The 14,610-nt window shown below is 55.5% G+C and overlaps 1 protein-coding gene across 1 annotated transcript in view; it reads right to left on the bottom strand.

Annotated features, from left to right (window-relative positions):
* SUSD4 (sushi domain containing 4) overlaps positions 1–14,610 on the bottom strand; it is a 77,643-nt gene that overhangs the window by 23,997 nt on the left and 39,036 nt on the right. The window contains exons 3-4 of the mRNA XM_039235782.1: positions 10,996–11,208; positions 1,690–1,863 (exon numbers count right to left, since the gene is read on the bottom strand). Coding sequence (XP_039091713.1) covers positions 1,690–1,863; positions 10,996–11,208 — 387 coding nt within the window. The remainder of the gene's footprint in view (positions 1–1,689; positions 1,864–10,995; positions 11,209–14,610) is intronic.

A 14,610-nucleotide genomic window follows, 5' to 3' on the forward strand; every position in this document is an offset into this window, starting at 1 on the left:
CACGGGGACCCTGGCCTCCTCCCGGAAGGAGTGCGGTTCTGAGCCGCCCCCACGGCTAAGCTGGCCTCCCCTAAGGAAAAAGGGCCTTGGGACAGTGCTCCCCCACAGCCCACCTGCCTGCAAGCAGACAGAAGGTGAGTAGTAAGTCAGAGAAAGAAAGATGCTGTGTGGTTGGAGGCGGCAGGTTCTAAACGCAGCAGGAGAAGACGGCCTTTGACTCCACAGTCAGTGGGATGCCTATTTGCACCTCCAGATAACAGACGGCAGCTCCTCCTTGGGCTTCAGCCCCTGGATCTGTAGGTGCAAATGAAAGCCACCACCGGGTGGAATGTCATTCTAAGGCCAATTATCTTCTCCCTAGGGCTCTGAGGAGGAGGAGGAGTCGGGCTGTCTTGGGCAGCCAGACTCCTCACGCCCACAGGGCAGGGCACAGGCAAGTGCTGGGGCAGGGGCAGTGCCTTTAAGCAGCCAGGCAGGTGGAGGGGAGGGCAGGGCAAGGCCCCGGGGGGAGGGGAAGGGAAGAGGGGGTGCAGACTGTGGCCCTAGTGGAGGTGGGAAGAGCAGGGGCTCCAATGGAGTGGGAGCAGGGCAGGGGCCCCAGTGGAGGGGGGCAGGGCCCAGACGGGGCCACAGGAGAGATGAGGGCTGCAGAGCTGACGGAGGAAGCAAGACTCTTCCCTCCTGCGCTGAGATCCAAGTGTGGGGCAGTGGACGGAGGGGGGCATAAGGAGAGCCACCCCTGAGCCCCTGATAAGGACCCACCATCAGGTGTTTTTATAAAAATAACTGGGACCAAAAGAGTTCATAAAGGGGCAGGGGGTGCTCCAGTGACGTGAAAGGGAGCCTTCAGAAAGTGGGGGAGCAGCAGGGCAGGTGCGCGGGGTTTCTGAGGAGAGGCCACAGCGTGGTGCATGCCCCCCCCCCCCCCCCCCCCCCCGCCCACTCCAGCGTTCACAGAAGGAAATCACTTCTCTCCAACCGCGGCTCGGCTCACAGAGCCTGACAGCTGGGACCCCCCATGCGCGGGGCTCGCGCTGGTCGTCAGGGGCCCTAGCCAGCTCTGGCGGAAAGCCAGCCTCCCTCCCCCAAATTACCAATTACACACGGGCTTCTCAGGCCTTCGCTCCAGGTCACGCGTCAGAAAACAGAATCAGAGCTGATGTGAATGTGGGGACTTGTTTTCACAAACGGGGGCCCTCAACGTTGGCCCAGGCAAATTTTAAAAATGCAAGAAATATTCATCGTGCAGTTTGGAGAAAATCTGAATTTGATTATTCTTCTGATCCTCATGCATTATAAAAAGGGATCACGTTATTGAGGAAAAAACAGTCTCTGTGATATTAGCTAGCTTTATGTATATTCTCACCACCACTGAAATGAGTATAAATGCTGTTATTTTCGTTAAATATACAATAATTTGTCATCGTGCTCACGGCCCAGTAACTGGCCTCCTACCTGCTAAACTACTTCTGTTTCTTAGTGTGAAGGAGAATCCAACGTGCTGAGCAATGAGATATTCCTGCCACCGCTTTTGCCGGGAGGGTGTGGGGATTCCGACACCAGCGCAGGGGGAGCAGGGCCAGACCTGGCCCCCCCACCTGTCAGGGACACATGCTCTGCACCCCCCCACCTGTCAGGGACATGCGCTCCACACCCCCTGCCTGTCAGGGACACGCACTCTGCACCCACCTTGACACAGGGGCAGGTTGTCCCAGGTCCCGTCATCGCGACACAGCGAAACCATGTTGTACAGGTCAGGGTAACGGATCTTGAACCCTTCGTGACAGGTGACAACCAGCTTATCTCCGTGTCTGTAGGTCTTGTTACGGATGTCAGCGTCTTCCACCTGAGGGACGCGGCAATCTGCAATGGCAGGGACAGGACGCGTTATTATCCCGACTCAAACTGGTGGTGGTTCCCAGCTTCACTCCTATTCCCAGACCTGACCTCAGGCTCCACTCTGGGTCAGGTTCTGCCCGCAAGCAGCACAGCCTGCTTCTCAGGGACACCGGGAGGGACACGGGAAGGGACACGGGAAGGGACATGGGAAGGGACACGGGAAGGGACATGGGAAGGGACACGGGAAGGGACATGGGGAGAGACACGGGAGGACACAGGGAGGGACACGGGAAGGGACACAGGAAGGGACACGGGGAGGGACATGGGGAGGGATACAGGAAGGGATGGAGGGACACAGGGAGGGACACGGGAAGAAGATTCAGTCACGAAAATAACTTCATCTCCTGCCTGTGACACTTGATACCCCAGGGGTGAGCTCTCGGTGATTCTGGAAATGAGTGAAGGAACACAAGAGCTGGGGGTTCATGACGCCACGCATGGAGTGGGGTCCCGTGTGGCCCACCGCCTCAGCCTCTGGGGACAGAGGGGGCCAAGGCGGGACTGCACCTGCTAGCATTTCCCAAGAGTTCGGGGCAAGAGGCTGTACGGCCTCCCGAAAGCGCAGCTGGAGCAGGTGCAGAGATAAGGAGGGCACGGCCATCCGGACGAGGGTCCGAGGAACAAGAAGTCCACACAGCAAATGATCAAGAGATAAGATAAAGTGAGTGGAGTCTAACCTGCTGCCTCCAGTGCCGTCTCCCCCCTGCTCACCGCACAGCCGCCCCCTCTCAGTCCGCACCTCTGACTCACATGCCCAGAAGCCCAAGAAGTTTATTCCCGCTGTCCGAGTGAGGAGGCCCCCCTTAAGGTGGGCTGTGCTCCAGGCTTCGGAAGTTTTAAGAGAATTCTTGCTGAACCCCCATGGCTGGAGCAGGTCCTGACCTTCCAGGTCCCCGAAGCTCTGAACCGTCAGCCCTGAGGCCTGAGCCTGGGAGGCCTGAGGCGGCAGAGGGAAGGCGGCCTGGAGCTCTGACATGGGGCTGGGTTTACCGGGAGCAGAGAAGAAATGCCACCCAGGCACGGGACCCAGACAGCCCCGGGTCCCCTCCCTCCAGGCCTTCCCTTGGCCTGAGGATTTCCACAGCGGCCGTCCTGGCTGGAAACGTGGTCCTGCCTCTAAGTCAACCTCTTGGTTTTGAGCTTTGGACGGTGGGAGGGCATTTCCACCTGCTCACATTTAACCAACCAACAGTCTCCCACCACAACAGCCGCGTCCCCCAGAATTGGTGCTGGAAGAATCCTGACCTTCTCAATGGAAAACATGAGTCACATTTTTCAATATCACGATGCAGGAACTACTCGCAGCAGATACAAACACATTTATTAAGTCCCCCGTCTATAAAACCTCGCCGTAAATCGACCCTGGGGCAGGAATCTACGTGACCAAACAGCCATTTCCACAGCTGACTTGGGACTTGTCTAGTAAGTGGCCCGTGGGCTCAGGAGGCTGCCAGCTTCAGGGAGTCAAGCCCACGGCCACCGAGGGCATGCCAACACCAGCCCAGCACGGGCAGAAGCCTCGCCCGTGATCGAGGTAACACAGAGGGCTCTGAACTCCCACCTACAAGCCCGTGTCCACGGGCAGGAGCTGGGGACACAGGCAGGGCATGTGACACAAAGGTCACAGGGAACCACAGCCTCCCAGCCTCTGCTCAGAGAGGGGTCACCACGGGGAGCGGCAGAGGACCGTCTGCTGGGGGACAGGGGTGCGCACCGACCTGAGGGCGGGAGGCTAGACTCTGAGCTCCTGTAAGCTGTGCCCGGACAAAGGACAGAACTGAAACAGACAAGCTGTAATAAACCCTAAGTCACACCTGGACAGGAGCGAATGGCACATGGAACCACAGTGTCTGGTGCCCAGTGTCCCCTCTGGGCGAGGGGGTAGGAAGAATCGAGTGTACCCCACCCAGCTGCCTGTAGCCGTAAATAGCTACGGACATTATTTCTGTGGAAACAGATAAGCCACAATCTGTAGAGTCAGAAAATAATGTAATCTTTGTCAATTCTGAAGTTTCAAATGGAAGTAACTCAGGTTTTCTATAGCACAAATGCATCCAGTCAGCAGCAAGAAGTTTTAAAAGCCACTGTAAAAACCACCACTACCGAGGGCTGTTAACACAGGTCCATCAGTATCGATTCGGTCGTGCAGAACGGGGTCAACGATCCAATCCTTGGTAGACGGCGCTCAAATGGGAACTTTGGGGATGTAACCGAGATTATCAAAGGCTTCCCTCCTAGAAATTCACCCGCCCGCCATTGCTGCCAGTGGCCCTGCTTTAGCACAGGATTTAATATCATAAACAGACAAAGGAGGGGACATTAAAGCAGTGTTACGCATTTATGCTGAAGAACAGATGAACTGATCACAGCAGTTAGCACACAGCAGGGTCCTGACGAATGGAGCAGAAAAGGCAAAAAGAAGTTTTAAGAATATGTACCACGCACAAGATTTACTTCCCTTTATAAGTGTTATATGTGAAAATGAATCCGATTCCCTAAAATGCCAGCTTCTGACATCAATGCCAGAAGGCATTTCCAGGAACTCGAGTTCGTAATCCACACTCGAGATCCCCAGTTCATAGCTGCACATCACAGGCTCTGGAGTCCTGCTGTAAAGGCCTCTGGATTTTGTGTAGACCAGCATCTGCGAGGTTCATTATTTACTCGTCTGTCTGTCCTGTTCACTGGCTCGCTCACGCACTCATCAGTGGGCCACTGAGCATCGCTCCTCATGCTGAGCACAGACAGACAGTTGGGAACGGCACCTTATGGAGCTGCGTGCAGAGTGAGGAGACAGGTGAGCTAAAGAGACGGGCCGCGATCGAAGCTCTGACGAGCAGGGCCCAAGGTCATGCACAGACACTAACCAAGGGCCCCTTGGATTTGGGAAGATGGGACAGGAGCCCCCAGGAGATGACATTTGTTAACGGAGCTCAACGCAGATTCGGGAGAAGAAGGTTTCGGGCACAGGGAACAGCTGTGTGTCGTGGGTCCGAGACACAGTGAGCAAGAGGGAGGCCAGGCCAGTCCCCACAGCGCCTTGCAGAGCAGGGCAGGGATCTGGGGTTGACTCTGTGCAACGTGCAGCTCCTGAAGCTTGTGAAGCATGGGCTGTGACACGCTGCGACTCTGGTACTTGAAGACTGCCACACACGCCCTGAGGGATTACCTGGCCCAAAGAGAGGCCTGGTCTTTGCCCTCAGGCCGTGGGTCATGACCTCCCTAGGACACCCTCCCCAGGCTGAGTGTCTGTTCATTGGGAGCCTCCGGGCCACAGCAGACGCTCTGTGCTGATGCTGTGACTGAGGCCACGGAGCCTGGGTCCTGCGGGGGACCCGCTCTGCTTCTGGGGAGCTGGAGGCTGAGCCGTGTGTGGGGCTGACCCTGCCCATGTGGCTGGGCCCCGGGGACAGTGCTGGACACTGCAGTTCAGGGGAGCTTCCTCAGTGTCAGCATTCATGGGGCTGTCACATGTCGCTGCTGGGAGAAATGGGCACCGTCCACACCGTGCCACCGCCACGGGACAAGTGGGGAAAGGGCGCCAGAGGCGTGTTCAAGAGTGTTTGCAGCAGCACCGCAGCGCTCCCCTCAGCGCCCACAGCCGGCCAGCAGACGGTCCTCTGCTGACCATACACTATGTCACCTGGCCGTGTCACTCACCTCACATGGTCTCCCCACGTGGACATCTCATCCTCGCTGACCCTCACAGAAGGTAAGGGCAGGACAGCAAAATGTTTAGGGAGAGACAGACCACGTTCACATTCTGTTATTATGGTGTATTGTTATGAGTATTCTACTTTTTAAACCATTTTTGAGACAGAGAAAGAGAAAGAGCACACACAGGGGAGGGACAGAGAGAGAGAGGGAGACACAGAATCTGATACAGGCTCCAGGCTCTGAGCTGTCAGCACAGAGCCCGACGCGGGGCTCGAACCCACAAACCGTGAGATCATGACCTGAGCCGAAGTCGCACACTTAACCAACTGAGCCACCCAGGTGCTCCATATAATTATTCCATTTTATAATTAATGATTATTATTTATCTCTACCTATATCTAATTTTTAAGTTACACTTTGTCATAGGTGAGTACGTACAGGAAAACACACAGTTACACAGGGTTTGGTATCATCCACGGTTTCAGATGTCTACTGGTGGCCTCCGAACCCATCCTCCATGGATAAGGGGGGACGCCTGCACTTGTAACAGACCCAGTTAGAAAAATCCTGAATGTCCATTAACATCAGAATGTTCAAATTCTGGTCTATTTATAACAGAACACTATGCAAATGTACCAACTACAGCTGCATGGAAAGTAGGCGTGAATTTCACAAACAAGTAAAAAAGTCTAACTTAAAATACTCACTGTATAAATCCATGTATATAAATTCAAAAATAAGGCAAAAGTAAGTTAAAGTGGTGTCGTATTTGGGAATACACACACCTGGGCTGCGTGATAACCACATGAGCTCCTGACCCAGGTGAGGGGCAGCCTAGTGGGGAGGGGAGGGGTCCGTGGGCCAGTGACCGATCTGGTGGCACCGGCGAAGAAGGAGGCCCTTGGGCCCCCGCAAACCATGAGACAAACCGCATCAGGAGACTGGCCAGCGTGCAGAGCTGCCCCTGGGCTTGCGCCTCCCTCCTACAAGGGCGGCGAGGCCGGGCGAGGCGCGGCTCGCCTCCCCCCTGGCCATTCCAGGGAGTCGTTCACATGGCCAGGAAGACGCTGGGGTCTCCTGACAGGGGCGGTGCTTTCAGGGTGCGTGCACAAGCGGCCTCAACAAGCCCTTTGTCCCCCATACACTCCCCATTCCCACTGGCGCCGAGGTAGGGTCCCCCGGCCCCTGTTCAGGTCACAGCGCCTCCGCCGGCCACACCCATGTTGGGAAAGCACCCCAGAGGTGCCGTCTGGGAACCCCCGTGGGCAGCTGTCTGAGACCTGTGACGTCCTGGCTCTGCCAGATGCCCCTCTGGTTTGCTCACCGTGCATCTGCCTGAGACCGACTTTGGTGTGACGGTGACCATTCATGGAGCTGCTGCAGGGATGAGGGCCGTGTCGGCCGCACGCAGACCACGGCTCCTTCAGTATCCAAACCCTGCGCACACGGTCCGTCGGCCTCCAAAGCCTCCAGGAGAGAAAGGGCAGTAGGGAGAGCGGAGGCTGTGGCTTTGCAAGACGAGCAGCTTGTCTGAACTCAAAGCTGGGTCCACTCGGAAGCCAACGTCCCAAACACCCTCCCGGAACGAGGGCCCTCAGGACAGAAGGTCGTAGATTGTGGCCTCGTAACCTGGGGCTGCCCCCATGGCGGGGGAGGACCACGCAGCTGGCAGCCGGTATGACCCAGGCCAGGGCGCTCGCTGTGCCTGGCGGCCAGTTTTTTCCACGAGGACCGAGGACTCGTCCATTTCAGCAAGACACAGGCGAGTGCGCTCCCACCCCCACTCCAGCCCCCATACACTGTTTCCTCAGAATATAAATGGATTTGCATTCATCTTATTGTCGTCTCATTTGGGTATTTATCTTTTAAATACACCACTTCCTTGTGTGTGCAAACCATTATCTGAGTTAAAACACTGACCCTCAGGGGAGGCACGGCTTCTCCGTGTGCTGGTTTGACGTGCATCCAATAAACGTTCATCAGGGGGCTTTGCCTCCAGGGAGAGGTGGGGGAGGGGTGTGTACTGGGGCAGATGTCCCCTCAAGCAGACCTGAGCAGAGGCCCAGCGGTGGCTGTCACCCTGGCCCCTGGGCTCTGGACTCACCACATCACTGACCTGCACCCACAGGGCGTATTTTCCGTCCCCTCCGCCACACCAGTGGCCTCCCCTGCTCCCTGAACAGTGACTGTCCTGGGCCCGACTGAGGGCCCTGTGGACTCTGGTCTCGCAGAACCAGCCTGCAGCAGATGCCTCTGCGTCTCCAGGATGGAAGGTCTCGGTGCATAAAATGAATCCATCTCCGTGAGTCCAAACCTGTACTGGATCATTTACTAGGAATAAATGACTACGACTGGAGTCCGGGGCCGCAGGGGAGGGGAGGTAGCCAAGCTGAGGTGGAGCGCGGTGGAGAGTCAGACAGCGGTTGTGTGTGCCAGGGAGTGAGTGATGTGCCACCTCCCTCAAGCGCTACAATGCATTTTCATGCACATAAACTCACTTTTCAAAAATCTGCATCTCAGACGGAACTGGCCACCAGTGTGAGAGCCTGTGACAGTGACAAGACCAGGGCCTGCCTGGACCAGGTCTATCCCTAAATGGCCATTTAACTCCGGGAAGTCTCTCAGTTTCTCTGGGACTCGGTCTCTCTATGGGTCAGACAAAACCTTGATCAGAAGGAGGGTCTGGACCACACGTTCTCTGGTTTCCTCCACCCTGAGTGCCAGCCCTGCTGTCTGCAGTAACCACGTGTCCTTGGGAGTGGCCTTGGTGACAGGAAGGAGGTCAGACACCACCTCACAGAGGAAAACACGCGGTTCCGAGCCCACTACATGGCTGTGTGACCCCGACAAAGCCACAAACCTCTAACCTCACTTTCCTAATCTGGGAGGCTGCCTCGCCAAGCAGGGGACGAACAGGAAAGCACTTCTAAGTGTCAAGGGCTTATCTGAATGTGATAACTGACTATGGTCATTACTACAGCCCCAAAATTCAGCACCCAGATGGAGGGGGAGCCAATGAATTCAGCAGCCCCGGAGTCTGCACGGCACTGTCTGGGCCACAGCAGTGGAGAAGGGTTCCGAGTTCTCACCTCTGTGGGACGCCCACAGCGCCCCTGTCCCTGGGGTCCACGAACAGTGGCGCCTGTCTCCGCTATCACGGCAGACAGGCCACCCTTCACGCAGATCTTCCAAAGCCCAACAGAGTTACCATTAATATTAAAAATGGCTGCTACTTAGAAAGGTGGTCTCTGTCCTTCCGGACTTCCTACACCCATCCTAAACCCGGAACCCTCTGGAAGGAGTGGCCTTATTTTCCGGTGCACCTGGGGCTCTCCACGGCAGACGCCCCTTCCCTCTGGAATTACCGCAAGCTACGTGGTCATGGAGCGCTGCAAAAAGGCCATCTTTAGGTAAGCTTTCTTTTTCTTTCTTTTTTTCGGGGCAGACAAGGAAATAAGAAAAGGTCTCCATCCTTCGAGGAGACCATCCTCAAAGCCCACGTGTCTTCTTCATCCTCTGACGTTCCTGAACTTATCCAGATTTTAAACACTGAGTATCTTAGGCCATGGGTTTTAGCAGGAAAGTCTGTATTTGCAAAGCAAACACACTTTTTTAAAAATAATTTATTTTTGAGACAAAGAAAGATAAAGCATGAGTTGGGCAGAGTGAGAGGGAGACACAGAATGTGAAGCAGGCTCCAGGCTCTGAGCTGTTACCACAGAGCCTGATGTGGGGCTCGAACCCACAAACTGTGAGATCATGACCTGAGCCAAAGTTGGAAGCTTAACAGACTGAGCCACCAGGCGCCCCAAACACACTTTTAATTAATAGAACCTTATGGAAACTGTAGCTTGCACGGGCTGCATGTAAGCAGAAAATATGAATTTATGGGGCGCCTGGGTGGCTCATTTAGGCGTCTGACTCTTCGTTTTGGCTCAGGCCATGATTCCAGGGTTCAGCGCCTGCCTAGGATTCTCTCTCCCACAGTCTCCAGCTTGCTCCCTCTGTCTGTGGGTCTGTTTCTCTTCTGTTCTGTTTATTTGTCAGTTTTGTTCTTTAGTGTCCACACAGAGGTGAAATCCCGCGGTGTTCGTCTTTCTCTGACTCGTTTTACCTTCATTCTTTGCACTAATTTTGGCTCTTTAAAAAAATACCTTGAAAATCGAAGCAAAGGCAGCAGGAACTCTGGCGGCAGGTCACAGTCCCCAGGAGGGCTGAGCCGGTGCCCTGCCAATGCATCCCTGAGTCAGTTATGTGAAGACTTTCCTAAGGAGCATCTCTGCTACATCGGAGTGACAGCCCACATGGTACGATGAGAGCTCTGTGCTAAACCAAATCAACCACAGTACACCGAACTGAGACGCCGAGGCTCTGCTGGCCCCAACACACAAACCGAAATGCACCCCCCCAACCAGCCCCCCAGAGCTCTCTTATGGACTCTACGCACCTACAAGCAAAGTCGCCTCAACAGCAGATGTGGGCACAAGGCTAGCGTAAGTGACTGCCACATCACCAGTGACTGCAGGATAATTGCCAGAAATAAACGTCCATCTGGTCCCGCGGGCCCTGTATGCTCCCTGTTTAAATGGTCCGCGTCTAAAACACAATTTATCAGTGACTTGTGATGCCGTATCTACTTTTTTTTTTTTTTTACAAATAGTTTATTGTCAAGTTGGTTTCCATATAACACCCAGTGCTCATCCCCACAAGTCCATGTCCATCTCCCCCCTCCCCCCAACACCCATCAGTCCTCAGTTTGTTCTCAGCATTCAAGAGTCTCATGGTTTGCCTCCCTCCCTCTCCCCCACTACTTCCCCCCTTCTTCTCCCCCACGGTCCTCTGTTAAGTTCCTCCCAATCCTCCTATACGTGCAAACATATGGTTTCTGTNTTTTTTTTTTTTTTTACAAATAGTTTATTGTCAAGTTGGTTTCCATATAACACCCAGTGCTCATCCCCACAAGTCCATGTCCATCTCCCCCCTCTCCCCCACGGTCCTCTGTTAAGTTCCTCCCAATCCTCCTATACGTGCAAACATATGGTTTCTGTCCTTCTCTGCCTGACTTATGTCACTCAGCATAACACCCTCAAGGTCCAGCCATGTTGCTACACATGGCCAGATTTCATTCTTTCTCATTGCCATCTACAAGTACCATTTTGACCAAGTCATTTATGGCGCTTTCTCCTGAGTGACGCGGACACGAGACAGAGGCTGGTGGCGGGTAGGCCGCCCGAGTGGCTCTAACGTTCTCCGAGCTGCTCCCTTGCACTGACAAACACAGTGATAAGTGGGACTGGAACTGGGGCAGAGGAGGAACCCGGTTCCCCCTGCGGCCCCAGCACACTGCCTTCCGGTCTGGCGGCTGGGCTTCCGCGCGGCCCCGGGGTAGCGGCTGGCGCGGGCAGGAGCGGGCAGGTGCGGGCAGGGGGCACACTTTACCTTCTTGCGCGCAGACGGGCTTATCACCGGGGATCCAGCCGAGGGTTCCATTAGGGTGTCTCACACACAGTCTCTTTGTGGGGCCCTTCAGCTTGAACCCGTCTTCACAGTGAAACTGGGTGAGAGAGCTTTCAGGGAAGGCGCCTCCGCTGGGCGTCCTGAAGCCGTTCTCGGGGACGCCTGGGTCCGGGCACGCCTGAAGGCCATCGAACCCTACATTGACAGAGAGAAGAAAAGGTGCCTCTGAATGCGCCCCTCACGCCGAGGGCCTGCCCTGCAGTCCACACGCCGTGGCCATGCAGCTACGCAACACGAGAGACCGGAGCAGACGCCCTGCCTGCGACTCGGACAGTCTTCTGCCCATGGCCCACCCTTCGCGGAGGCTTGAGGAACGGAAGCAGGGCGCTGGCCGGGAAGGAGGCGGTGGGACCGGAGCCAGGCCCTGCAGGACACACGCACGACATTCCGGGGACAGAACAATGTCGGGGAGGTGGAGATGGCTTCCGGCAGGGCTGGCCTGGGCAGTGAACGCTCCTTCTCCTCCCTGCCCCTCGCCCCTGCCCCAGGCTCCCGAGGTCCTGGTGCCTTCCTAACCTGTGAGCCCAGCCCCGCAGGGAACAGTGTGGGAACAGCATGGCCGGTGCTGGGCCATGAGCCCTTCATCTTTTCGGCCCACAGTCCGTCCCATCCTGCACAGAAAGAGCTCCCCAGATGTTAGAGGAATGAATGAACCGCGTTGGGGAAGGGAAACCTGCTGGGGTGACCCTAGAATGCGGGGCCAAGCGAGGAGGCAGCGGGGAGCCACAGAGCAGGGCGCGTGTCTGAGGTCTGCAGACGTTATAACTTGAGGGGGAGGCTGCGCAGAAGTCCGAGCAGAGGGGAGGGCAGCAAAGTGTCCTTAAGTGATGGTGTCATGTCTCTGCTTGGAAGGAAAGCCGACAGTTGAGTGCCTCTAAGTGATGCTCGTGGTCCATTGCCTGCAGTCCGGCAGCCTCGGGGCGGCCCTGGAGGGGTGGCGAGGGGCAGGCGAGGCCCCAGCCAGCAGATGCCCGCCAGCCAGAGGGGATGGACCTGTTGGGGAGGTCGCCGTGGGGGAGGGGCTCCTCTGACCAGGGGGACCTGAAGGAAGCAGAGTGGGGGGCGGAGTCAGGAGGTGAGTTGGGCCGGCGCCGGAGGCGGAGTTGGGCGGGGGTGGGGCAGGGCCGGGGGCGGACGGGCAGCGCTGTGAGCCCAGGGCTTGGACACGGTGTGGCCATCCGGGAGTCAAGCCAAGAACAGAGTCCTGTGCTGTTAGGGGCCGCTGGCACATGGCGTCACATTAATGTCAGCCACATAACGCAGTGAGCCGGCAGTGTGCACGCGATGATGTGGTCACATGAGCGGAGCTGCCGTCGTCACCACACATCACTGACACCACCACTGCTATGCTCCCTGTGCTGTGACTGTGCTCCCTGGTCCCCCCTCCCTGTACCACTCCCTGCACCCCTCCCCTCCGGCAACCACATGAGTTCTTCGGATCCTTTGCGTTTTGATTCCACTAGCCTATAGAGTATTTGTTTCTCTTCACTGAGCACAATACCCTCAAGGTCCATTTATATTGTCACAGATGGCAAGATTTCATTCTTTTTATGGCTGCATAATATTCCATTGTAGGTATAACACTTTTTCGTCCATTCATCAGTCAGTGGACACTGGGGCTCTTCCCGTAGCTTGAATAAATAAATAAAATACTCTTACCGTAGTATTTACAGTAGTAAATAACCCTGCAAATAAGCACCCGGGTGCGTGTATCCTCCTGAATTAGTGTCTTCATTTTCTACGGGTAAATACCCAGTAGTGGAATTACTGGGCCATAGGGTAGTTCTATCTGTAGCTTTTTGAGGAACCTCCACACTGTTTCCCACAGTGGCTGCACCAGTTTGCATTCCCACCAGCAGTGCAGAGGGTTCCCCTTTCTCCACATCCTTGCCAACATCTGTTGTTTCTTGTGTTGTTGATTTTAGCCATTCTGACAGGTGTGAGGTGGTCTCTCATTGTGATTTGATTTGCATTTCCCTGATGATGAGTGATGTTGAGCATCTTTTCATGTGTCTGTTGGTCATCTGGAAGTCTTCTTTGGAGAAATGTCCATTCAGATCTTCTGCTCATTTTTTAATTGGATTGTTTTTTGGTGTTATATGAGTTCTTCATATACTTTGGATATTAACCCCAGAGACTGAGAGCATGAACAAAGACATGACAGGGACCAGACTCGTGCCTCGGAACAGCTTCTCCTCACCCAGGCAGAGGACAGACATGCACAGAGCAGGCAGGAGGCAGGAAGACCACCAGAAATGTGTCCCAGACACCAGCTACACCAGGATCCGGGGACAGTTTGTGAGAGGCAGACTTGTGGACCCCGGTGCCTCGGGGAGGGGGGGGAAGGGGCAACGGGCTGTCCTTCTAGAAAGCTCTGCAAATAGCTCTGAGGCAGCCAGTCCAGCACCTGGGAGGGCCAGCAATTGAGGTGTGTGGAGCCTCAAGCTACTGCAGCTGTCCTGGCGAGAAATGATGGGCCACAAGAGGCAGGAGTGGTGTGGAAAGGCCACAGGAGATACTAACTTCGCAGATGCCTGAGTTCAGGGACAGAAGGGACGGAGAGCACAGGAAGGTGTAGCAGGAGGCAGGCAGGCAGCTGGGCAAAGGCACAAGACGCACCCACTGGCAGAAGATGAAGGGCACTGGGGGTGTGGCTGAGGCAGGTGCAGGGCTGGAAGGGTCTCCCGGGGGGAGCCGCCGGCCCAGGTTGGGGGGACAGGTTGGGGGGATGGCGTGGACAACCGACCCCATTAAGCAGGACAGTCGCTGCCCACGGCCTGCCAGAGTCAAGGTGCCACTTTCCGAAGTCCCCAGCCTGGGGGTTGTCCCCGTCCTCTGCATTGTGGGGGTCGGCACACCGATGCACACTCACTGGGGGCGGGGGCATGGCCTGCCCAGGAGGTCCTGGGAGCCTGCCCTCCAGGCTACAAATCCTGCGTATGCTTTGGAAGTGAGCGGCCACGGTTTAGGGAGGAGAGAGTTCACAGATGATTTCTAACACCTTTCTTTTGGGGGAACTGGAAGAAAGGGAAAACACCTCCATTCTAATGTTTAAAAATTTTTTTTTTATTTTTGAGAGAGAGATAGAGACAGCATGAGCAGGGGAGGATGAGAGAGAGAGAGAGAGAGAGAGAGAGAATCTGAAACAGGCTCCAGGCTCTGAGCTAGCTGTCAGCACAGGGCTCGAACCCACAAACCGTGAGATCATGACTGGAGCCGAAGCTGGATGCTTAACTGACTGAGCCACCCAGGTGTCCCAAAACACCTCCATTTTAATAAGTCCTGGGAGGTGGCACCCCTGGCTGTTCCTCCTAAATTCAATTAAGAACGCTGCATGCATGCCCAAGGGTCAATCCACGTGACAGTCCACCTCACATGTCCACGTGACCAAGTCACGGCGCCCAGACATTTGGTCACATGGTATTCTGGATGAGTCACCACTTGAGTCCATAGACCGAGTATAGCAGATGGCCCCCCCTGATGTGGGTGGGCCTCATCTAATCTGTTGATGGCCTGGATAGAACAAAAGGGTAAGTG

The sequence above is a fragment of the Hyaena hyaena genome, unplaced genomic scaffold (assembly GCF_003009895.1).
Source record: "Hyaena hyaena isolate Hyena2069 unplaced genomic scaffold, ASM300989v1 scaffold_103, whole genome shotgun sequence".
In the NCBI taxonomy this organism is placed as follows: domain Eukaryota; kingdom Metazoa; phylum Chordata; class Mammalia; order Carnivora; family Hyaenidae; genus Hyaena; species Hyaena hyaena.